Source organism: Marmota flaviventris, chromosome 12 (genome assembly GCF_047511675.1).
Source record: "Marmota flaviventris isolate mMarFla1 chromosome 12, mMarFla1.hap1, whole genome shotgun sequence".
NCBI classification, from domain to species: Eukaryota; Metazoa; Chordata; class Mammalia; order Rodentia; family Sciuridae; genus Marmota; species Marmota flaviventris.
The window spans coordinates 93,610,943-93,636,829 of NC_092509.1; the positions used below are offsets into that span (position 1 = coordinate 93,610,943).

Genomic DNA, 25,887 nt, shown 5'->3' on the forward strand with positions numbered 1-25,887 from the left:
GTTCCATTCATGTGGAAAATTCATTTTCCATTTGCTTTCCTTCAAGTCCCATGGTGGAGGAGTTTGGGAGGGTATATAAGGAAACTGCACTTGATATAAGCTAATATTTGCAATGTCAATTCATCAAATATTTATGGAGGAATACTTTGTGCCTGGTACTGACCTCAAGGTTCTCAGGGACAAAGACGAGTAGTGATTGTTCAGTGAGCTGATGTACTAGAGGAAAAGGGCATGTGACTGTATCACTAAACTACAGTGTAGAAATGGGCCCAGGTGGGGGTGGGGCGGTTCAGGTAAAAGCCAGTGTAAACATAGAAAGGGAGCAATTAATTATGACTGAGGTGGTGGGTGAAGGGACGTCAGGAAAAGCTTCAGAGTAGATGATCCATTGACTTTGAAGATCAACAGCAGTTTGCTTGGGTCTGTGGGTTCCAGGAAGAGGGAACATTTCTCAAGCTACATTTGAGAGATATTTCCAAGGTCAAATGGGCATGCTTTGTTGATTGTGGCACCAAAAGGGGGAAAGTAAAGGAAAATTCTGAAATGCTTGCTGCAGGCACCCACATGATGGTGAGTCTGTTAACTGAGTGATGGGAGCAAGTTTGAAGTGCCCGAAGGAGATGAATGCTTCTTTTTCTTTAGGGCTTGAGCAAATTTGTGGGTTAAAAAACCAGTAGAGAAGGAGATAAGGATGAGTAGACGTCTCCAAGAAAAAGGAGACAATTGATAGGGTGAGTCTGCAAGAATATTAGCATATTTTCCTTTTGAGACAAGCAGGAAGAAGGAAAGTATAGCTGATGATGAAAATGAACTTTGAACTGGTAGAAAGAAATGCCATTTATAATACCTGTATTTCCTTCAATAAGGGGATCGTCTGAGAACAAACGGAGGGTGGAGACCAGGGTTTGTGGATACTTATAAAGATGCAATAGCTTCTTTGAAAAGTGGTCCAGTCAGTCATTAGGCATGAGAAACGTTTGTTGGGTAGTGACGGTCTGGCCAAGGTCAGTGCTCATTTGTTTGTACTGGAACCAGTGCACAGCTTTCCACGATTTTCCGCATTCCTGGGAAGCCTGCAAAAATCAGCAAGAAAAAATGGACAGATGGGTTGATCCAGGGCTATAAAATGGCTGGGAAGATTTTGAAGAAAGATAATAAGTGGTAAGAAAATCCAAGTATTCTTGACTATGGTGTTAAAGGATAAACTGTGGAATTCCAGAGATCAAGGATAGGTAGTGAAGGAAATTAAGCCTGAAAAGATCCTAGGGGCTAGGAAAATCAGGAAGGGCAAGTGCCAGGAAGGCTGCAGGAGATTCTAGTAAAATAGTAGGAAGGAGGAAGGAAGGGGGAGAGGGAGGGAGGGAGGGAATGTTATAGGCAAGGAGAAGTGGTGTTTTTACCCATACCCAGTTTATTCATTCATACATTCTTTCCTTTAATAATTTAAATACTTATTTTTTGTTATATTATCATAAATATAAGATATTTCTATTTTGTTACATTAAATGGAAACTTAAAAGCAACCTTCTATCTTATCCTGGCAATAAAATATTTTACTTAAAAAAAGCCCTCATTTTAAAGTCTTGGCCATATTATGTGTAGTTTATCTGGATATATGTATCACATAATATAAATATATAAATGAATTATACTCGTGATTAAGGGAAGTGAATGCATTTTTTTATGTTGTTGTTTGTAGCTGGGTTATCTCCCACTTTATTAGCAAAATAAAAATCAAATACATAGAATTTTCCTAACATTATCATGTACATGTTAAAATTAAATAAGGGTAAAAATTTAAACACAGGTGAAATTTCTAACCTAAGCTTCTTTTAGTTTTACACGTAAACAATTTACTCCCTTCTTGCAACTTTCTTTCCCTCTCATTACCATTTTTGTGTTCTCCCGTTTGGGGATCTTTGTTGTAACGTGGACCCCATGATAGCTCTTTTTACTCTCCAGATCTGTTTCCTTAATGAGCAGAGCCCATAGAAACATTATTAACAGGGGATGTTCCTACTCTGTAAGTAATTACCTTTCTCCTGTAATGTTGGCGTCTTTTATTTGGAGAGCCTCGTTTACTCTGAAAGAATCCCATTTGGTTCCCTGAAGGAAAGTAGATGAGCAGATGGTTCCCACAGCTGCAAAATGGGAATGTTCGTGGGTTTCTGAAACCGTACTGAAATTGCAGAACTCTCTGTGGCCGTGATATGATATGCTCCTGGAAACAGCCGTAGATTCAGGGCTGGACTAGAATGCAGGTCGTTTGCCAAAAAGACACCCTTTAATCCTATTGAGATCATTCTGTTTCTGTTTCCTGAAGTTAACCTGGCCTCCAGGAAGACTTTGCTCTGGAGTTTTTCTTTCAACCTTTGTCTCCTCTGTTTTTCTCTCTCTTTTCTATCTGTTTTTCAAATTGCTTTGAGGGTGCAGCTGCACATCAGTGGTTTTTCTCTTATTTCCCATTCCAAGTTCCTTCACCAGATTTCAAACACAATTTATCATATCAAATTGAGAATAGAGTCAAGATCATCAGATTGTCCCTCCTTTAAGCTATGCATCAAGAGATCCTGGACTCATATTGCTGTATTCTTCCTTATCACAACAAAACAAAGACAAGCCCTCTGCACTCTGGAACATGGAACTTGGCAGCCCCCATCCCTACCCTCCAGAAATACAAGACTGTCTTACTATTTTTCCAAGAGCTTTGAAGTGGGTTTTTTTGATACCAGGGAACAGGTATGTGAACAATTAATATCTCCAGAACACAAGACTTCTTCCTCTGGAATATGCTCAGCACCAGACATCTTGCTAATGCTTAGAAATGCAGGCATCTACACTTCATTATGATGCTATTAAATACATTGAACTAGCCTGATCATAAGAATCTCCTGGAGGAGAATATTGAAAACAGATTCTCTGTGGTCTTTCAGGTACATTTGGATTCAGTAGATCTGAGGTAGTGAACAGGATTTTCTATTTTTTATCAGGCAGCTGAAGAGACTTTTAGGACCAGATAAGTGACTTTTAAACCCATTTTAAAAAATTTTTTTTGTAGTTGTAGATGGACAGAATGCCTTTATTATATTTGTTTATTTTTATGTGGTGCTGAGGATCAAACCCACTGCCTCACGCTTGCGAGGCAGGCACTCTGCACACTGAACTACAGCTCCAGCCCTTTATCCCTGTTTTTAAGATGAAGAGGTGAAGGTTTTCTACAGCTGCACTGCTGAATATGATAGCCACACATGGCTATTAAAATGAAATTATTAGTTTAAAAAAGTAACCATGTGAGATTTGACATATGTTAACCTGCTTTGCAGACGCCACTTACTAGACAATGCTTTTATAACACAGGAAGGATGTTTCTTGAAATGTTTCTTGAAACCTTTCTTGTAATGTTTGCATCTTTTATTCAGAGAGCTTACTGTACTCTGAAATAATCCCATTTTGTTCCCTGAAGGAAAGTAGCTGAGTGGATGGCTTCACAGCTACAAAATGTGTTCTGAAGATAAAGTAACTTGGCGAAGGATAGGTAACAACATGGTGGAATTAGCTTAACAGGGATTTGGACCTGCACCTTTCTGGAGAAGAATCCTGTGCTACTCCAAGTTCATCTTTGTTTAGCAGATTGAATCTGTGTTGAGATTGAACCAGCCCTCTTTGGATGTATCTGAAACCCCAGAGGTCTCCCATTTGATGTGCTAGTTAAGTGAAATAGTGTGCCCTCTCATAGTGGCTGCATGTGAACCCCTAATGGTACCATGCTCTGGGCAACACAGACAGATAACAGCTACTAATCTATTCCACAAAAAGTCAAATTTGTTTTCACAAGAGTAACCTGAACTACCTCCAATCTATATCCAATCAACCGCAGGAAATTCACCTAATCCAAGAGAGGATTCACTTTTAAAACATTTCCCTTGGCAAAATGGAAATAACAGTTTCTATTCTCATATCCAGGCAGTCCTTCATGTACTCCAAATGTTTGAAATTTAAGTCAGTGGTTTGGATTTTGGAATGCTTTTTCTTAAAGGAATGGTATTATATATGTTGCTTTGGCTTCCTGGCTTGTCCTACAAAAGTCTGCAAGGTACATTAAGGAAATAGTGTAGTGAGGTACAATATAGAATCATAAGTTATATGTAACTGCCATTTATAGCTCTTCTTTGGTGAAACTATACAATGTACATTCCAACTCTCAATGCTGAGAATAATTCTTCCCATTCTCTGTTAACTACAGTTTTAATGGAGGGCTGGCTTAAGCTCGGGTGGGCGGGATAATATTTCTGGGCTCTTTATTAACTCTCTACATCTGCATAAAATAGGAATGTCTCATTGGCAAAGTGGTCTAATTCCTATGGAAGGTAGTTTGTCCATTTTTGTTAAAAGTTCAAATGCATTTACTCTTTGTCTTGGCATTTGACTTTTGCAAATGTGTCTGACTTCTAATACACCTGCTCAGGCACAAAAACCATATATAACATGATTTATTCCAGCATTGATTATACTTCACAAGGCAAACTGCCCAAGTATCTGTTGATAGGGAATTGATTAACCCGTTAAGTCCCAAGTTTTTAATTACGTGAATATTTCAATGAAATTGACAGAGATCCATTAAAATAGCTAGTAAACCATAATCTAGAGCTTATATATCCTTAATATATCACATGTATATGGAATACCTATATTTTTTCAAATGTGCTAATCATCTCAAAAGAATAGAACACTAAAAACATAATATTTATTTCAAAAGTTACCAGGAGTGATGTATTTGTTGCTCAATTTAATTTTCTATAGGTGTTCCATATCTGGGACAATGGGACTTACCAGGTTAAACCAATGTTTCCAAACTGGTATATCATAATCACTTGGGGGACTTGCTAAAACACTGATCTCTAGGTTGCACTCCAAGGCTTTCTTATTCAGTAGGTCTGGGGATGGAGGGCAAACAGAGCTAAAATCTAGCCCACGCTGTATTCTCCATTCAGGTGGGACTGGCTGCATCTACCTTGAGGCAGGGATGCCTTTCCCTAGGTTATACATTGGTGCTATAGTTGTGGTCCTAGATGGGAAGACTACATCATAAATCTGTCAGCCTCATGACAGCCATAAATCCATTATTATTCTGATAAAAAGTCAACCTTGTTTATCCATGGGACTTGACATAATTCACCCAAAATTCATGTGGAAGAACATTGGCAAAGAATGGCTAAGAAAATTTGAAGAAGGACGAATGAGAGGATTTTCTTCTCCAGATATTGGAAATTATTCTAACACTGTAGTAACTGAGACAGTAAGGTATTAATAACAGTACTGGATGAACAGTAGACCACTGGAACAGAATAGACAGCTCAAAACAAACCATTCAAATGCAGAAGCTATATATATGTAAGAAGAGTCTCACAATTATCTATATGTAAAAACACATTTCCAAATCGTACTCTATCAATTCATAACAGCTAAACTATGGAACCAACCTAGGTGTCCTTCAATAGATGAATGGATAAAGAAAATGTAGTATATATATATTCAATGGAATATTACTCAGCTTTAAAGAAGAATCAAATTATGGTATTTTCCAGTAAATGGATGGAGCTGGAGAATATCATGCTAAGAGAAATAAGCCAATCCCCCAAAATCAAAGGTTGAATGTTTTTGCTAATATGCAGATGCTAATTCATAGTAAGGGGGTCACTAGAGAAGAATAGAGTTACCTTAGATTAGATAGAGGGAAGTGAAGGGAGGGGAGGGGAGAAGGTGTGGGGATAGGAAGTACAGTAGAACAAAACAGACATTATTACTTTATGTATATATGTGACCTCATGACCAATGTGATTCTACGACATGTACACTCAGAAAAATGTGAAATTACATCCCGCCTATGTATGATATATTAAAGTGCATAAATACATTCTACTGTCATGTATAGCTAATTAAAACAAATAAAAAATTTAAAAAATGATAAATCATACTCTACATAAAAATAAACCCTCAGTAGTAAAAGACCTTAATGAAAAAAAGCACTTTTAAAAGAAAATATAGGAGACTGTCCTCATTAAAAAAATAAAAATAAAAGAATAAAGGAGGATTTCCTAATCAAGACACTAGTGAAATTTGACTTTATTAAACTTGCAAACTTTTTTTCAACATAACACTATAATTGAAGCAAAAAGGTAAGGCACAGATCACAAAAATATATTTGCAATGTTTCTGAGAAGGGTTCATACCTAAACTCTATAGGCAATGCTCTCATATCAATAAGCTAAGATTACTTATAGGAAGAGGGTGTGGATTTATCCAGGAAACCTGAATGGCCAGTGATTAGATGAAAACATGCTCAACTTCACTAGTAAACGGGAGGTAAGGTACCATTTTTAACCTATCAAAATAGACAAAAATGTTAAGTGTGACAATATCAAGAGTTTCTGAAGACATGGGAGGGTAGAACCCTGGTTCTCTGTTGCAGAGAAGTGGCTTACACACTTTGGAGGGCATTTTGCTTCAGTTTTCTGTAAACACAGTCTAGGTAAGCTCACATATATGCACCAGGAGATACATGAACTAACGTTCATATCAGCATTGATTATAAGAGTTAAAAACAAAGGAAATAAGTGACCGGCCCACTAACAAGGAAAAAGGTTGCACTGTTATAGAAAGCATTTAAAACAAACTAGAATGAAATATATCATGTGTGTATATAGGTTGTGTGTATGTATGTACATATATGCATGAATGCATGTCATATATATGATGTGAGTCAAGAAAGCAAGCTGCAGAATTACAGGTAAAGTTTGAAAACATGCATAACAATGTGATTAATTGCATATGGATACAAAATATGCTGTAAGAGTTTAAAATGATTTGTAGGAATAAACAGTTTCACATGGTGGTACCTGGTGATGTTGTGGGGCAGGGTAGAGGGAGCTAAAAAATATAATTATCATAACTTGTTTAAAAAACTCTTGAGGCAAATAAGCCATAATGTTGACATTTATTTAGCTGGGCAGCAGGCATACATATTATTCACTTTATTATTTTGTATTTTTGAAATGTATAATAATTAAAGAAAATACACACATACACAAAAACCTCATTATTAGTGATCTGTAGCTTAGCATATCTCATCTCTTGCTTTAAGTTGAATACAGAGCAGAGACAAGAGAAACGTGGTTAAAGGCATTTCAAATACCACGCAGATGATAGATCTGGTCCATAGTAGTACCTCTTAACCTTGATTTCATGGAAAATAAGTTCTTAATTGGTAGATAAGAAAATCTACTTAATTAGTGCATTTCCCAGGGAGCCTTATGTTATTAGCCAGCGAGGACTGCAGCTTTAATTGAGACGGTGATGCCACTTAATTGGAACACCTGAATAGGATTAAGGGGTACTCAGATAAGGTCAACTGGTTTCCCTGGTGCTCAGAGCTCTGCTGGGTCTCTCTCTGTCCTCTTGCTGGCAGCTTCTGCCAACTGGATGAAGCTGAGCCACATGCTTTCACTGCCTTTCATAGATCACCTGATAGAATGTTTTAAACACAGATTCATGTATTTGTGAAACACTGGCATGCTGTTTCTACTGGTAATTTTTAGAATGCATTATGTAGAAGCACTAGGCATTTGCTTGTTTTCAACTTGTTATTGTTCCAAAAGTTTAATATATGTTAAATGAAATAAATTGATGATTGGGATGGCACTCAATGTATTTCACTCAATGATATCTGTATAAGTCAAGGTTCTCCAGAGCAACAGAACCAATAGGATACATATATCTATGTGTGTGTGTACATCCACATAATGAAGAAATATAAAAGCATATTCATTATGAAGACTTGGTTCATGCAATTGTGGAAGCTGATAAATCCCGAGATCTGCAGTTGGCAAGCTGGAGGCCCAGAAGGGCTGATATTGTAGTTCTAGTCCAAAAGTTGAAAGGCTGGAGATCCACGAGGAGCCAATATTTTAGTCTGAGTCCAAAGAGCAATGTCCAAGCTCAAGGCATTCAGGCAGAATAAAATTTCCTCTTACTGGGTATGGGGGTAGGAAGGCTAGATAGTCGAATGAATCAGACATCATTACCCTATGTAGATATGTAACTATACGACTGGTGGGATTCTACATTATGTATAACCAAAGAACGAGAAATTATACTCCATTATATATGATGTTTCAAAGTGCATTCTACTGTCATATATAACTAATTAAAACAAATTTAAAAAATTTGCTCTTACTCAGTGCTTTTGTTCTATACAAGACTTGGACTGGTTGGATTGAGGTACCCCTGCCTTAGGAATGGCAGTCTTCAATCAATCTCAGTCTTCCAATCAAACGTTAATCCCACCCAGAAACACCCTTTCAGACACAGAATGGAATTTGACCAAGCGCCTGGGTGCTTCATGGTCTAGTTAAGTCAACCCATCTTTTTACCCCGATTCAAAATCATTTCATAAGGCTTCTTGACAATGTGATTTTTATTACCAAAGTTTACTTACATTCCTTAATTAATTATAAAACATGCTTGGATTCCTCCATAAAAATCAGTATTGGATTAGCAGAGGAAAACTCTTAAAAAGTTGGCATTGGTATTTAAAAAATTTTTTTTTCATGAATGTTCTATTTCTAACTAGTTTTATGACTTTGGGCCAATTAATTTCTTTATCTAAAAATAGGAGAGCATTGGAGATGACTGTTTTGATCCCATCCAGTTGTAGAAGTCTGTAAACTTTGATCTTTTTATCAATATAGAAGTTGGCATGTCATTGGCATAGGCATGTCTGGGCTGCCACCCACATGAACTCAAGATGCTCACTTAGGTGCACTGAGGAAGGTGGTCTCAGTTATTTACAGCGCTACTTCAGACTTATTCCTTTGGACACTTGAATGACTAGTTAGGGGGGAATTCATTTCAACGTGAGGCCTAGACTCCACGCAGAGCTGATATCCTGAGGTTGCAACACATTTGTTAAGTGCCATGTGAACTCACTTTACAGAAAAGTAATTTTCATCTGAAAATGGGGTGGCTTGGGAGAACCTAGTGCTTTCTGTATAGTACCTTTGGAGTTTTTGGCAAGCTTTTTTTTTTTTTTCCTTGTTTACTTTTAGAGCATCACATACAATAACTTTTGGATGGTTTTCCACTCATGTTTATCACTCAGGAATTTAAAATTTAATAATTAACTGATCTAGTGAATGGAAATTATTGCATTACCAAAAAAATCAAAATTTGACTGTGGAATGAGCTGTATTTTCTTCTTTTATTTTTATCGGATTTTATTGTTGGCAATGTTTAGATTGTTATCAAGAGGACTATATACAGAGACTTAGTGCCTAATCAGTTCAAGAGGATGGTGGGTAGAACCCTGATGGCAGTTCTCAAAATCTTGTAATGATATGCTAAAATAAATTTTTCTAATGAGTACCCTGTCAACCTTGTAAATAGTTTCTAAAAAGTCTGTTGGCCGACAGAAGTGTTGAATAATTTTCAAAGTTTTTGCTAAAGCTAACAAAAGCTGCCTTTCATTTCTTAGCCAAGCCCGATCCTTATTATTTCCCATGTTCTCAGGTGAACAGAATATAAGCACACCTGAGCCCAAACCACAGTTATCTAGAAATGAATCTTTTTTTTTCACACGAATGGCATAGATTCTTGAGAGAGAATCTATAAAGTATTTCAAACAAACGTACCTCTATGTGGAGAGGAGAAAAGTGACATGAAATAAGAAAATGGGAAGGACACCAGAAGACCAAATGGGTTGCAGAAGGAAACCAGTCAAACTCCTGCACTTGCTGCCTGGTCTATTTTGAGTCTGGCCTGTCTTCTTTAATGTCCATGTTGTGTTCATTTGCATGGTTGCAATCTCTAAGCAAGGAATATTTTCAGGATTATGGAACAATTTGAAAGCTTATGCTAAAAATATGTACAGAAAAGATTTAGTAACTATGATTAGACTCAAAAAGAGCAAAGGGAATCTCATTCTTTGGATTTCTGGAATTTTGGTAATACACTGTCCTCAAAACAAAACAAAACAAAAAAAAGCTTGTCCACTCAGCAAAAGCATTATTATTTCTCTCAAATTCACAGTTCTTCTGATACTGTCTGAAAATTCAGCTGTCAGATTAGGTTAATTTCCTTTTTCACATTCTTCCCTCTCATTTTTTTTTTGTAAAGAACAGCCAGCCAATCTGCAGCTTCCTTGGAGGACCTTAGCTTAGAAAAGAGGCAAAATAAACAAGATTTATTCTCATCCGATGTGTCATGAGAAAATGGGAGGCATGCTGTGAGGTAATGGCAAAATAATCTTGAAAATTTCCAAGTACTTTTTCCAAATGAAATGGAAGAAAATTCAAAGCTACCTCCATCTAATTATGGCTCGAGAAAGATGTGCACACAAATGTACTGACATATATATATTTTCTAACAATAATAGAGAAAGAGGAGACCAAACTTAAGTCCTTATAGTTCTAGAAATCTGTTCCAGATTTTTCTAAATGTGAAAAAGGTGACCACAGTGGGGTTTTTATTTTTCTATAGGATAAGGTAGTAGAAATTAAAACTTACAAAATGGTAGTATGTTTTTCCTTTCTATGTCTTCTCCCATTTCTCTCTCCTTCTCTTTTTAAGTTTTGAAATACTGGAGATTGAACCCAGAGCATTAGCATGTGCTAGATAAGCGCTCTACCACTGAGCTGCACCTCAAACCCTTTGTTTATTTAGAGGCAGGATCCCACTAAGTTGCCCAGTCAGGCCTCCAACTTGGACCCTCCTGCCTCAGTCTCCTGAGCATACCACGCCTGGCTTCCCATTTCGCTTACCTATATTAATATGTGAAGGTATTATTCTACAAGTATGTAGAGCAGATAGGACCTTTATTTCAGTGACTGTGCTCCTTGGTAGAAAATACTGTTTCTGAGTCTCCTGGTGCTTGCTCTTTTATGTAGCATCATAAGTGCCTTTAAAAGACGGGTGCCATGTAAAAGATACAGGACTTGCTTTTTAGAACATGCTTGGGAGAAACGTAGGGTTTCTAGCAGTCTGAGGGCAAGCTTACTCTCAGCTTTACTCACAGAGTGTAGGAAGGCTGTGAGTGTGAGTGTGGGAAACGAGGAAGGTGTGTTCTATTGTTTGTTCCTGAGTGTGTCTGCTTTTCATCCAGAGGCTCACTGAGCCCTGGGAGGGTCCTGGCATGACTTTTAATATAGTTAATGTAAGCTCTGGTGAGCATGAATGCTGTATGTTTCTCTTTGTGGATTAATATCCAAAGTAAATCATAGAGAGTTTAAGTTGGTTTATAGCTCATATTTTTAACTCAAGGTGGAATTTCCGCAGGGGAGGCTGCAGAAGCAAGGCTGCCCATGAATCATTTTGCCTTTACCTAGTGGAGTCTGTTCAAAAACCTGTCACTTGAGCACCAGTAATAAATGTGCTTTAAAAAATACAAACACACACACACACACACACACACACACACACACACACCCTTTAGTTCAATTATGGAGAATCCAATTTATCTTCATTCTCTAGGGCATTTGCTAGAAGAAAAAGAGAGTCCTTGGGCATTATTCTGTGTAATTAGATTTCTGCACCTCTGTGTAGTGAATTGGGATTTCCGATTTCCCCACCCTAAGGGGTAAAGAGATGGCGCTGAGCAAACTGAGATCATAGCTGATGCTATAATTCATAAGGCTTTCAAGCTTTTATAATCTGAGAAACTCTGGGGAAAATAAACAGTAGTGGATATTGTGCTTTATTTTGCAATTATTAAGAATATTTTATTTTTCAGAGGCATTTGTCTTGTTTCCTCAAATTAATCTTCACCTGAAACTGTCATGGCTTTTAAGAAACAATGCCAAAGGCCTGATTAACCTTCTCTCATGTGTGGATTTACATCAGTTCCCAGGAAATAGCCATCTTGTTAAAATATGTATATTTTTAAATTTTTGTATTTTTTTTGTAATAGCAATAGAAATGTGTCGTGTAAAATCACGATTTTTTTAGAATGTTTAGGAAAAATAAAGATGAAATGTTATGTAAGTAAAACTGGATACAAATCAATAATCCTGTTTTTTAAATTTTTTTTACTTCTCGATGGACACAATATCTTTATTTTGTTAATTTATGTGGTGCTGAGGATCGAACCCAGTGCCCCATGTATGCGAGGCAAGCACTGTACCACTGAGCACAACCCCAGCCCCAATAATCCTGTTTTAAAAAATAAAAAAGAAGGGAATATAGGAAAAATAATGTTTGGATTTTTTATATCTTTTTGTTCTTTTGAGCTCCTTTCCCAAAAACAATAGAAACAGGGAGGAATCTGAATTGTCAGACGTTCTACAATATATCATAGTTGTGACACTGGAATAACGGGGAACTACAGATCCTCTACTATAAACAGTATCTTTCAAGATTGTTGAAAAAGCGTAGATTTGAGTTGGACTTTTGTAGGACTGGGAACTAGCTTTAAAAGAACCTTCTAGAATGAGAAACTCGTTCATTCAACAAATATTTGCTGAGTATATTCAGGTTCTTCAGATTTCATATAAGTTTAAACTAGACCTTTAAATACCTCCTATGTTTCTAGACTGGTCAAGGAAAACGAACAAACTAAGAAGGGATTTTGTCTGTAAATAATTTCCCACAAATATTTTAATGCACAAAAATCATTTAAAATCTTAAAAGAAATTACCCTTTAAGAGTCTGATTTTTTTTAATTTTGGTAAGCAAATATGAATTAATTGAGTGTATATTCTTTTTTTTTGGTACCAGGAATTGAACCCAGGAGCACTTAACCACTGGGCCACATCCCCAGTCCTTTATATATATATATTTCTTTCTTTTTTTATTTTTAATTTAGAGACAGGGTCTTGCTGAGTTGTTAAATGCCTCACTAATTTGCTGAGGCTGGCTTTGAACTCCCAATCCTCCTGCCTCAGCCTCCTGAGTTGCTGGGATTAGAGGTATACACGACCATTCCAGGTGGTATATTCTTAATAATAAAATATTCAAGCTGAAAACTATACCTTTCTCCTTTCCTGGGAAATTGGCATGGGTTTCATTATTATTATGCATTGTGATTTGCTTTAGTCAGTCTTGAATATTTACTCAACCACTCTTTCATTCATTCAGCAAATATTTGCTAAGTATATAAATACAGTATACCCTTGGAGGAAGGATGAGCTATATTTAAACAGCTGTAGCAAAAGCAGTGCATGGTTTCAGGAGAATGCAGAAGAAGAGCTTCTTTCCTGCTGAAGAGATCCAAAAGACTTCTTTTAGGGTTGGGATTGCCTTCTAGGCTTGAAGGGTCTGAAAGTGGCTGCAGGGTTTTTGGGGGCAGAAGGAGCGAGGGCATTGGTATCCACAGGGCCCTAAGGTTGAGTGGAAGAGGCTGGAAATAAAGACAGCTGGTGCCAGATCCCTCCAGCACTAGGCCGAGGCATCCCCGCTCCTCAGGAAATGAGGGAACTGCTGAGGGTTTTTACAAAGGTAGTGAGTGACAAGGTCTGGCAGCGACGTGTCAGATGAAACTTGGCTGGCCAGAGGTTTGTGCCTCCATGACTAATGATGTATGCTCCCCGTGGCTTCTGAACCCATTCCCTAGTAGCATCAGTGCCATGACTTGGTTCTGAAGGACGGTTCTGCACATTAGCTTCTGGGTCTTGGTAACTTGTGCCAGTTTTATCTTTAGTGGGACCACTGCCAGCTTGGTTTTGGCTTTTCCTGTTCTGCCCCATCAGCTCTGGACTCTAGCCCTCTCAGAAGCTGCCTCTGCCCCACAAAGCAAGCTTTGGCGTCCTTCCCACAGTTCTCTGGGATCTGAATATCAGTCCCACTCTGCTTTTGACTTTATTGTTCCCTTTTAAGAGCTGAGAGCTAGTTAGGTTTCTCTGCTCTGCTGTGGTGCTGACTTAGGGCAGATTAAAAGATTTCTCGGGGCTGGGGTTGTGGCTCAGTGGTAGAGCACTTGCCTGGCATGTGTGAGGCACTGAGTTCAATTCTCCATTTGACAACTAAAAAACATTTTTAAAAGAAGATTTCTTTATAGTTATGGAGAGATAATAAGATCTTTATAGGAGGTGCTGCGGTTGGGGTGGGGGAAAAGGAATAGATTCCGGAAATATTGTAGAAATAGGATTGACAGCACCTGAGAACTGAACGTGGGAGTGGAGGAGGAGTCAAATGAGGGCTGCAGGTTTGAGGCTGTATGGGTTAAAGTGGCCTTTTAAAGGAATACCAGATAGCTTCTCTTATTTTTCCAAAGTTGAAGTGAAGCTCCATTTTGTGGATAGAGCTGTGGAAGGGGCTTCTTTTTGGATTGCTTAATGACTGTGGCCTGTGGTGTGAACTGTACCCACACAGTGCTCAGCACAGGCCACAGTCATTGAGTAGGATCCAAAGAAATATGCCATGTCCAAGGGCTGATGTACCAAAATGTGGAAGAAGCCCTTCCATCTATCCTCATCTTTCTATTATCCAGTAACCAACCTCCCTCTCATGGGAGATTTGGCACCATTTTGCAAACAATTTAGGAAAGAGAATGTCATCCTAAATCTGGGGGCAGGGAAATGAAGGAAATTCAATACTCAAGAATCTTGAAAACTGTAGAAAACAAGCTGGTTTCAGCTGAGTTAATTTTGTGTGGCGCCTGTGGCATGATCTGCTTATCTGAATGCTTTCACCATAGAATATTAAATAATAGCAAAAATTTATTGATCACCTAGTGGATAGTCATTTTAGACACTTTGTTTTTACATGGTGAATTTTTCAGCGACTCCTCACAAAACGCTGGGCATTTTATCCCCGTTTGACAGATGAGAAAATCAAGACTCTGAGAGAGAGAAGCTTAATGCAGCATTGCTACTAATGAGTGCCTTTTGCCCTGATGTTTTACTTGTTTGGTTTTAATTCATCAATGCACTGATTGTCTCTTATTCTGATATATCTGTGAACATACAGGTTGTATTTGTTTTGAGCATGCAAGAGGTGGGCAGCTGTTCTGTTGCAGAAGGTCAGGATGCCCCCTGAGCAAAAGTGCTTTTGGGATTCTTCCTGATTCTTAGTGCAGCTTGAGGACCTTCTCCTGGTGCTTGACAGGGGGCTTCATTGTTATCATCATCTTAGCTTGAACACCTTCTGTGTGCCTGCTTCAGTGCTGAGCTACATTGTTGTATGTAACCATTACAGCCACCTTAGGAGGCTGCTACTCTTGGCTTCACGTAATGCTCCTGAGGTCCCACGGCTGGCAAGTAGCAAAGATGGGACTGGAAACCATGTCCATCTACTCCACAGTCTGTCTTTCTGAGTACCAGGGCATTTGCCCAATGTCAGATCTTATTTTCATTCTCAAGATCCCTACACCCAGGGCTCCTTTATTTTGGTTCAAATTTATTTAAACTAAAATCCAGATACATTCGGAGAATTAGCATTAGGTTCTTTTGTCCTTAGAACTTAAAAAAAAAAAAAGCAAAATGTTAGTATTAATGAGCTAAGACAAAAAGCATGTGTGAGTAGGAGTGTTACCTGGAGTCTTTCCCTGTGCCTCAATTTCTCACCTGTAAAATAGGGATCAGGGGCTCATGTCACAGGGGTTTGTGAGGAGCAAATGAAATACTCAACATGCACTACAATACTTAGAACAGTGCCTGACCACACATTCATTAATCGATATGCTTTTACTATTATTTACATTTCTGAACCTATCATTGCATTAATTACCTAAGGAAGCTGTAGTCCCTGCTTTATAAGTGCTGCCTGGCAGGTGATGTGCTGATAGTACTGTATGCACATATTTAAATCACAGAAGCATTCTTCTCCTGTATTAAAAGGGAGTGGTGGCATCAGAGCACATCAGTAGAAGCAAGGTGGACCTAGGAGAAGCTTGGTGATGTGGCAGGTCAGCTTTCGACGCTCTATAGAGGTCATGGTAAAATGACCACAACCTCCTTTTATTTCCATCCAAATGCTTGCAATAGTGCAAAAGTTAGCATCAGCAATTAACAGTCTGCATTTTTGATGCAGAAAGCAGTGCTTACTTGGAGCTAAAGGGCAAATTTTGTTAATCATTTTGTTTTGGTAAAGAGAGACTCATTCTCATTGTGGGATGTCCCACTCCTATGTAAGAAAATTATAGACAAGGATATAGAATTTTACTATGGCTGCATGGTAATAAAAGCTAATAAAATAATAACCAATTAGATGGTTATAAAGCTTGAGCATATTAAAGTATTATGCAAATACTGATTAACTATAATACCATAAACTCACAAAGCAAGCAAAAGCATGCCTGATTGAAATTATAGGAGCTTTTATTTGCATGTCTACAGAATCTATTATTAGAGGGTCTCAAAGGACCTTACAAGAAATAATTACTAAAGCCCATAAACATGACCAGTAAATGTCATTTTGCTAAAGGAATGCAAAAGAATTCTCCTTTATCTCATACATATCCCAAGACTAAGATGCCTGAGCAAAAGTATTCTATCCATATAGAGAGGGTATTCATATATTCTGGATGTTTGGGGTGGTGATTTCCTAAGTGTACAAACAGGTTTTTGTACACTTCTTTTATAGAGTAGGTTCTTTTATAGAGTAGTATCTCAGTACACTAGGTTAGAATGCTTCACTTATTTCTGCAATATTACATGAAGAATAGCTTTAAACAAACTTTGCCAATAAGTTATATTTTAATAGTTCTCTGTTGACTATAATATCAAATTTGGAAAACAAAAATTATGCCAAGTTCACATGAAGTGTTTAAAAATGTTTTGGAATGTTACGTCAGGTTTATTTTTCCTCAGGCTGATATCCTATTCCATGGGCTAACTACTTGTTGACACAGGCAGAGAAACTTCACATTTTTTTTCTTTTTTCTGTAGCAAGTACTAAAATGTTGTGAGGACTTCCAAGCTGCCCTTTCTGGTCCAGCTTCCCGCCTCACATACTCCCCAAGCTAAGGAGGGATTGGAAAAGCAGAAGAAACTTCCCAGGGTCCAACTCTCCCTCTACTTCTGGTCCTCACACTCTCCACGTGTGGTTGATACTCATTCTGTGTCCGGTGCTGATAGACTCTTTATGGCAGCTGCCAATCACTGTTGTGAGGGAGCTGTACCTCTGTGATCAGACCTGCGTGTGGTATGGGACACTGGAGCCCGGAGAGCTGAGTGAGTCGGCTCAGGTCAGACAGCTGGTTTCTGTCTCACAATTAGATATGGGACCACAATCGAGGTCCCCAGACTCCTAAACCAAAGTTCCCCCCTTGATCTCATGGTGATTATATAATGCTTTGAGCCCCTCCCCCCCCCTCTCTCGCTCTCTCCACACACACACACCAAAAAAAAAAAAACAATCTTGAAAGTCAGAAGCAGAGGACCACAACTAGACGAAACTCTTTGTTGGCTTCATCCAGGACTGTGGGTTGAAATTCTAAAGATGGAACTTCAGAGATCTGGAGAAAAATGGAGGGACATGTATGCAGAGTTGAAAGGGTGGACTGTGGGAGGGGTTGGGAGCAAGAAGCTGAACAGTTGGACGTGCAGGAGAATAAAGGGCAAGGCATAGTAGAGAGACCAGGCAGAATGGTCTTAGAAGGACTAGGAAGATGATTGAGTTTGTGCCCATGGCAATGGGTACATTGTACATGACAAAAACCCTCTTGGTTACTGGGTGAGGAGCCTTAGGTTCCTGCAGTCTCTTGGGAAGCGGCCAGAGGGGAGGGAGAGAGCCAGGCAGGTGCAGCGGCCATGGACATTCTCAGGGAACACAGGCTGGGAATGAATCCCTGGGAAGCAGTGGCATGAAGGAGACTGTTGAGAGCATTGTGTAGGTTGGTGTCTATTCTGTGAGAGATGCTACATTTAAAATTATAATTTTCATATTTTTCCAGGGAAAACTGAGGCTGCCATCAAAAACTTTGGTCCATACTACAGTCGCCAGTATTCGGTGGCTTTCGGCAATCACGTGCGCAGTGAAGTAGAACAGCAAAGAGATTTAACGTCACAATTTTTGAAGACCAAGGTAACTATGGACCTTTTGCTCATGAATTTCTCCCACTGAAGAAAGCTTTATAGTTCATAATGTTTCAGAAATAAATGATGATTTGAATGATAGTTTAAAAAATATGTTCTGAAATCATTCATGTTCAAAAAATCTTGTTTGCTTAGAAATTAGAATATATAGGATTTCTTTTTTTAATTCATTAATTTTTTTTTTAGTTGTGGATGGACACAGTATCTTTATTTCATTTATTAACTTTTTGTGGTGCTGAAGATTTGAACCCAGTGCCTCACATGTGCCAGGCAAACACTCTTACCACTAAGCTACAACCCCAGCCCAGCTATAATTCCAGCCCTGTATGATTTCTTGCTGATGGTGTAATCCATATAAAAAGAAACTGGCATGATTCCACTTTTACTATGTGTTTTTCCACATTGATGCTTTGATATCAGGAAATCTGACCTGCTGTAGGAAAGTTCAGTTTTTAAAAAGTCATAATTGCAGTGTCTTCTGCTATGGGCATTTTTATTTTGGTTCCTGATCAAATATGATTTTTCTCTTTGAGCTCTCTAATGTATTCTTATTATTCTGCTCCATTATTAACTTTAACCTCAACAAATATTTATTAGCACCTCCTTGTCAGACTGTTGTTTCTGACAGAGTGCTAATGCATATTAGAACTGGAGAGTGAGACCAATTCTCTGCCTTCCTGGGGTTTATATTCAAACATAGGAGTCAGGCCATAAACTAACAAACAAATATCGGGTGATGTCAGGTCATGGAAAATGCCACAAAGAAAAATAAAGCAGACATCTTCTTTTGGGGAAGTCGGTAGGCGAGGGAAGCCCTCTGTAGAGATGGCTGGAATGAACGACAGCTATATGAGAGTTCATGGGAAGAGTATCCAGAGACCCTACAGTCAGGGTGGGAAAGCTGGTGTGCCCAGAGTGCTGTGTGCAGGGGACAGGGATGAGCAGCGATTACAGAGAGGCAGACAGAGACCAGACGGTGTAGACCTGTAGGACACCGGAAGGGTTTGATTTTGTTTTAAATGTAATGGGAAATCCCACTGGAGGCTACTGAATACAGAGTGACCTATGAAGGGTGGGTAGAGAATAGACTATGGGAAGGGAGGGGAACTGGGAGACTGGCAAGGAGGCTACTGCAGAAGCCCAAGAGAAGAGTGGAGAGGAATTGAACTAGGAGGGCCGTGGTGGTAGAGAGAAGAGGTACTTATGATAGAGGTGACAGAACTTGCTATTAGCAGGTCAGGATCAGTGCTGATCTCTTGGTCTTTAACCTGAGTAATAAGTGGATAGACTTGCCTTTTACTCGGGAGTGAATGGGAGGCCTGAGTTCATTTTTGCCAAAGGTTGAGATGCTTATTTTACATAAACCTATGGAAACATTGAATAGGCAGTTGGGTATTCTGATCGGGAGCTCAGTGGAGAGATTGGGACTGGAGAAGAGCCATCTGGGGAGTTGTTGTCTTATAACCAGGAGGAAAGTCATGGGGTGTAATTGAGGAATGAACGTGGAGAAGAGGCACAGAGTACTGGCCCCACCAGCATTTGGACATCAGAAAGAGGAGAAGGATCCAGACACTTGGGCTAAGAAAAAACAGCCTGTGGAGTAGGAGAAAAATCAGGAACGTGTAAGGTGCCAATAAGGACAGGATTTCAAGGAGGAAGTGGGTGATAAATGGTGAAACGCCACGCAGAGGCTGTTAGCCACTAGATTAAGCAACACGGGTATGTAGGGAGAGCTGATAGGAATCCCTGTGAAGCTTTGGTTCTTAAAATTTAGGGAGCTTGTTTAAAATGCAAATTCTGAGCTGGCTGGTAGTGCAAGCATGTAGTCCCAGCATTGGGAGACTGCTTGAGCCTAGGACTTTGAAACCAACCTGTCCCCAAACAAAACAGATGCAAATTCTGGTCCACACCCCAGAGAATCTGATGCAGTAAGTCTAGGGTGAGTTCACATTTTTAGCCTAGCAAGCTTATCCATTGATGAAATGGCCCAGCTTGAGGAAAGATGCATGTAAGAAGATGAAGTTCCCCTTATATTGGTTCCAACCTCATTTGACAAGAGGAGTGAGGTCTTCTCTAACCTTTATTTTTGGTACTGGGGATTGAATTCAGGGGCACACGACTGAGCTACATCCTCAGCCCTATTTTGTATTTTATTTTAGAGACAAGATATCACTGTGTTGTTTAAAGCCTCAATTTTGCTGAGGCTGGCTTTGAACTGGCAATCCTTCTGCCTCAACCTCCCAAGCCACTGGGATTACAGGCATGAGCCACCGCGCCTGGCCTCTCTGACCTTTTAACCAGGCAAGATATCAAGCTGCCACATTATCTGTCACGATGGAACTTTAAGCCACTTTGCTGGACTATATTTTGAAATAAGGTGGGAATTGTACAATGAGACGGGATAGAAATTATCCCTACACTTCAAGCCCAATGGAGGACCTAAGTAGGAATCTACTAGAGATTCCCCTGTACCATATCTATCATCAAAGTTAGTGAGAGATGCCCAGCCTTTTAAATCGGAGAGGTAGAACTGAGGTTTGCTGGCTTGATGCCTTCCTGTTTTTGAACCCAACATGATATCAAGGAGTGTGAGGATGGGTGAAGTGTTTGTAAGCCTGGGTCCCCATGGCTTTTGGGAAAGCCATTGAGCACTGGCTCTTGAAGCGCGCATGGAGGTGTGATGAATCGAGGAATCACCTGTTCATTCTTCTACTTTTCTGGAAATTACCCTGAGACATGCCAGGGATTTGGGGTAGATGTCCACAGCTTACATTATCCCAACTCACTCCCTCTCCCCCACAGCTTATCGAGCATTTATTAAGTGCCATGTGTATGCAAGGTACAACTTTATTGTTATAATCCTTCTACAATATGCTCCTATACCTACAGCATAATACAGGAAAATGAAAACGTTATTTTTAATACATAAAAATAACAATAGGACAAATATTTGTATTTGGTCAGGAGGAAGGGACGATGGTGGAGGAGAGGAGGAACGGCCATTTCCCCAGGTTCTCTGCACACCATGATTTCCTCAAACAGGCCTTGAAATACCACGACTAAGGCCATGGTAACCCATGGTCCTCTCTTGTTGAAGTGGCTAACTTTGTCCATCTTCTTTAAGCCACCGCTGGAACCAGGAACCGTCTTGTACGAAGCGGAGCTCTCACAGTTTGCTGAAGACATACGGAAATGGAAGGACAGATACGTTGTGGTTAAAAATGATTTTGCTGTGGAAAGCTATGAGAACAGAGAGGTGAGACATTTCCCTGTTACCCCAGGTTCTCGCAATATTCTTAAACCCTTGGCGAGGTGGATCGGCTCGTCCTCTCCTTTGCCACGGATCCGTGCAAGAAGCACTCATTCGGGGATTATTTCAATTAAAATGACATTTATTGAATTTTTATTCTGGGCCAAGTGTTACACAAGGTTCTGGTTAAATAGCTGTTGATTAGACAGATGTTTATAGTCCTGGGGACAAGATAGACTTGGAGCACATGATCACAAGTGAGTGTGAAAACGGAAGGCTGCACAGAGTGGCTGAGTTTGCACAGGAGCCTTTCCCACGGTCCTTCAGCCTCCAGGTCTTTCCCAGTCACTGGCTTGACATCCTTCCCTCTGCTGTCTTCATGTCTTCCCACTCTTTAGCCTTGTGTGTGACAGAAGGCAGAGGAGTTACTTATTCACTAAGGTTGAGATGGGATTTGCCTGGGTTCCTGGGAATTTAGAACACTCCACATACTTTATTCCACTTCTTGATTATTCCCCCCACTTTGGACTTTTTTCCTGGTTATTTTTCTTGTTTGTAAAAGGCCGAAAGATGATATATGTAAAATGACTAGACCTTGAGAGGACTTTAGTTTTTTTGGTTCCTATTTCTTTCCCCACATAGGGACATAACACAGCACGAGGGAAAGTACACTGGGCAGCGAATTTGGGAGAGTACAGTTTAGGTCAACTGCCACTCATTGGAATTGAACTCATGGACAAGTGACCTGCTGTCTCTGGGCCACAAAAGTAGAAAATTTGGTTGAATGATCCCAATGGCTCCTTCCAGATCTCAGACTGTACACAGTTTTATCTACATAAAATCCTCAAAACTACCCCCCCCCCCCAACTTGGAACTGAGTAATTACAATTTACCAGTTAAAGATCATAACATGTTTAAAATTCTGCAAAGTTCAAGAGCGGTCAGGACAAGCTGCATGGTATGGAGCCATCTGCCTGATACTAAACCATAGCAGGAAGCTTCAGGCTGGCAGACCATGTGTTTCCTTCCCATTTCTGGTAGAAATTAGGAATAAAATATAGTACAAACATATTTCACAGGCTGCTGGATGAGGTTCAAGTGCTCTCTTGAGTAGACTTACTTCCTTCAACATTGGCTAAGTTTATACTTTCTCCACTTATCTGTTAGGATTTCATTCAACACTTAATTTGTCCTCAGAAGCAAAGTATTAATACACTGCAAATTGCAATGGTAGTAATAACAGATTGCTTTTTTTTTTTTTTTGAGAGAGAGAGAGAGAGAGAATTTTTTAATATTTATTTTTTAGTTTTCGGTGGACACAACATCTTTATTTTATTTTTATGTGGTGCTGAGGATCGAACCCAGCGCCCCGCACATGCCAGGCGAGCGCGTTACCACTCGAGCACATCCCCAGCCCTGCCTTATTTTTTTATGGCCCCTTATAATGTCCTTTCAGAGAAGCTTGAGGAGAGGCAGTGTAGCATATTGGTTAATCTGACAGGTTTTGAGTCACATCTTTGCCAGGTTCTAGGGAAATGTCCTTACCTAAATTGTAAATCTCCTTGAACCTCAGTTTTCTCATTAGTGAATGCATGATCCCTTTGTTGTTTACAATAAATAAATTGATTGAGGCATTTAGCACCTAGCCAGGCCTTTGGTTGAACCCAATGTTGTGCAGATATGATTATTTCTAACTAAATTGGGAGGAAACCCTGAAGGGCTTTCTCTTTGGTTTACTAAGGTTTTTGCTACATTTGACGCTAATTGAAATTTCTCTGTGAATCAAATTTTGGTGGTTTGTTTTACTTCTTGGTTCTGAAAACTTGCTCCCTCAACTTGAAATTTATGAGTGATACTGTTGGGTTATTTATTTATTTATTTTTTTGGTCCATTACTTTCTACCAACCTGTGGTCATTAAGATAGAATGACTGAATTTGATAATAAACACACATTTTTATAAACTCACTTGGATATTTGAAGGGAAATTCCAGCCATTTGTCATCAGTGCTTACAGTTTTAATAAAATCATGATTTTTAATTTATAAAAGTGCTTTTTAAAAAAAATACACACCCCAGAATCGCACATTAAGAACCTATAAATTGCCTGTTGTTTTATTGTGAGTCTAATTCTGGGTGGTAACTAAGCAGGAGCACTGATAAGCCTACCTTCTGCACACTGGCCCTGGGGCTGGACAGACATGAGGAAAATCCTGGATTTGTTAACCTACTCACTGCTGGGCCATCTGCAAGTGATTCAATCTCTTTGAGCTTCATTTTTCTCACTTGTAAAATAGAGATAATACCTAACTCATTATGCTGTTTTTTAGGATTAAACAATGTAATGTTTATGAAAGCCAATGAGCTTATTATAACTAATAACAATTCACATTTGAGTCCAGCCTGAATCAAATTGCTTCTGAAATTTCTCCAAACCATACACATTTAGATTGTCCTGTGTTAGGCTCTGGATCCCAGATGTGTTGAAGCTGTTGATGGATGATTCTCACAAGTATGAAAACAAACTTCTTAGATATCTGAGAGTTTGTTTAGTTTGGGTTTCTTCACTCGCTATCTTACTGATGCAGAATGTGTTATTGTTATTCTGAGTTTGTTGCCTAGATCAATGTTATTTTAGTTATTCCCAAGAGTACACTTGGGCGTTTGGGTCCCACAGTTTCTTGGTTTCAATTCTCAGCTTGCATTAAGGTTTCTATTTTCAAAATTCTGCCTGGATGTAGGCATCTCCCTTCCGGCACACATACTTCATCTGGGTGACTTTGTGGCTGTGGCTGCCTAACTGCTCTAGAGATGCTCTGTGCCTCTTCTGCATTTCTCAAACAACAGAGCTTCCTGTCTGCCAGCCAGAATGGTTTGATGTCACAAAACTGCACTACCATCTCAACTATTTTATGCCCAACAGGCACATCTGAGGGCCAAGCGGTTGGCATATTTTATCACAGCAACATTTCAAAGTTTCTGATGGAAATCCAGTAACCACATTACAGTTCCTTATTGCATTGTCTTGTTGGTCATTGAACCAACATTGGTCCACATCAGTCACCGAGCATTTTGTGCAGCAACTGTGAGGTTGTCACCTTTTCGGTTATCAGAATGACTCGGCATTAGTGACTGAAATGGTAAATGTGGTGTGTGCGATTCTGGGGTGTGTATTTTTTTTTAAAGCACTTTTATAAATTAAAAATCATGTGCATGTTGCTGAAGTCATTTTTCCCATTCGAGAGTATACCTACGAGGAATATTCCTGAGATTAGGGACCCTGATTTGACATGTTGTGACCATCACACAAAAAGTACTAAATACTGCCTTGCAAGTGGCAGGTATGCAGAACAGATTTTTTTTTTTTTAAATAAATGGCTCTAACTCAATGACCTAGTGTGGAGATTTCTGTCTCGGGGTGTGTGTATCTGAGTCTATGTGTCCATTTTTAATATGACTTTCCAAAAATCCAAATGGGGAAGAAATTCATTCACTTACGCCTTTTCCTCCCAGGCCTATCAGAAGGGAGCGGCTCCTAAAAGTCGAATTCTTCCAGCTGGTGGCAAGGTGTTAACATCAGAAGATGAATATAACCTACTGTCTGACAGGCATTTCCCAGACCCTATTGGTAAGTCACTGAGCATCTTTTTTCAAAGAAAAAATTTTAAACTGATTTTATTGAGCCAGAGCAGTGGTTCTTAATGGGGAAGAGGAATTTAACTTTGTAGGGCCATTTATCATTGTCTGCAGATATTTTGGTTGTTACAATTAAAATGCGAGTGCTACAGGCCAGGGATAGTGGATACAGGCCAGGCTGCTGCTGGAGATCCTGTAGTGCATGAGACAGTCTCCAACAATGAAGAGAAAAAGTCAGTAATGTCCAGGTTGAGAAACCCATGCCCCACAGACAAAGGGAAGACATCATTTCTCTTGTTTAGCCAACATTATACCACTTCTGTTATTTGATATCCCATTTAGTAATGCGCAAATCAGTTACTGTGTTTCTAGCACATGGAAAATTTGCTATTGGTCAAGTACCTGGAAGCTTTTGAACATATTGCAGGCTTTGATAGCGCTGCCCAGAGCAGTGGAAATAAATAGGTAGGGCTCAGTCTGTGAAAAGCACAATCCCATTCTTTCAATAAACAAGACTGACCCTGTTGGGGGATTATTGTCTTTCTAATTTTGGGGTGATATGCAATTAAACATCCCAAATTGTCAAAAAAAAAAGAATTTAAATATTATAGCAATTCATAGCTAATATGTAAAAAATTTTAAAAAGGCACTGTATCAATTCACCTGTCTATAAATAAAGCTGAGCGCTGCCATAGAGAGAGCATGGAACTCAGAACTGGGAGCCCGGACTTTTATCTACTTCTCACTGTGCCACTTATCAAATGTTTTAGAGGAGCAGGCTGCTGAACCATTCTGGTTTCTATTTCTCTAATTCTAAAATGGGGCTTTGAACTTGAAAGTCTAAAAGGGTATTTCTGATATTTCTAGCTTTAACATTCTTTGATTCTCATTCATTCCTTTTTTTTTTTTTTAGAGAAAGTGATGGATAATGTATAGAGTAAATAGGGCAATTCACAGAGATTCATGAACTGTGAATAATG

The 25,887-nt window shown here is 39.2% G+C and overlaps 1 protein-coding gene across 1 annotated transcript in view; it reads left to right on the plus strand.

Moving 5' to 3' along the window:
• Niban1 (niban apoptosis regulator 1) overlaps positions 1-25,887 on the plus strand; it is a 140,565-nt gene that overhangs the window by 42,996 nt on the left and 71,682 nt on the right. Inside the window, exons 2-4 of the mRNA XM_027934880.2 lie at positions 17,882-18,012; positions 21,148-21,279; positions 24,785-24,899. Of these exons, the coding sequence (XP_027790681.2) occupies positions 17,882-18,012; positions 21,148-21,279; positions 24,785-24,899 (378 nt within the window). The remainder of the gene's footprint in view (positions 1-17,881; positions 18,013-21,147; positions 21,280-24,784; positions 24,900-25,887) is intronic.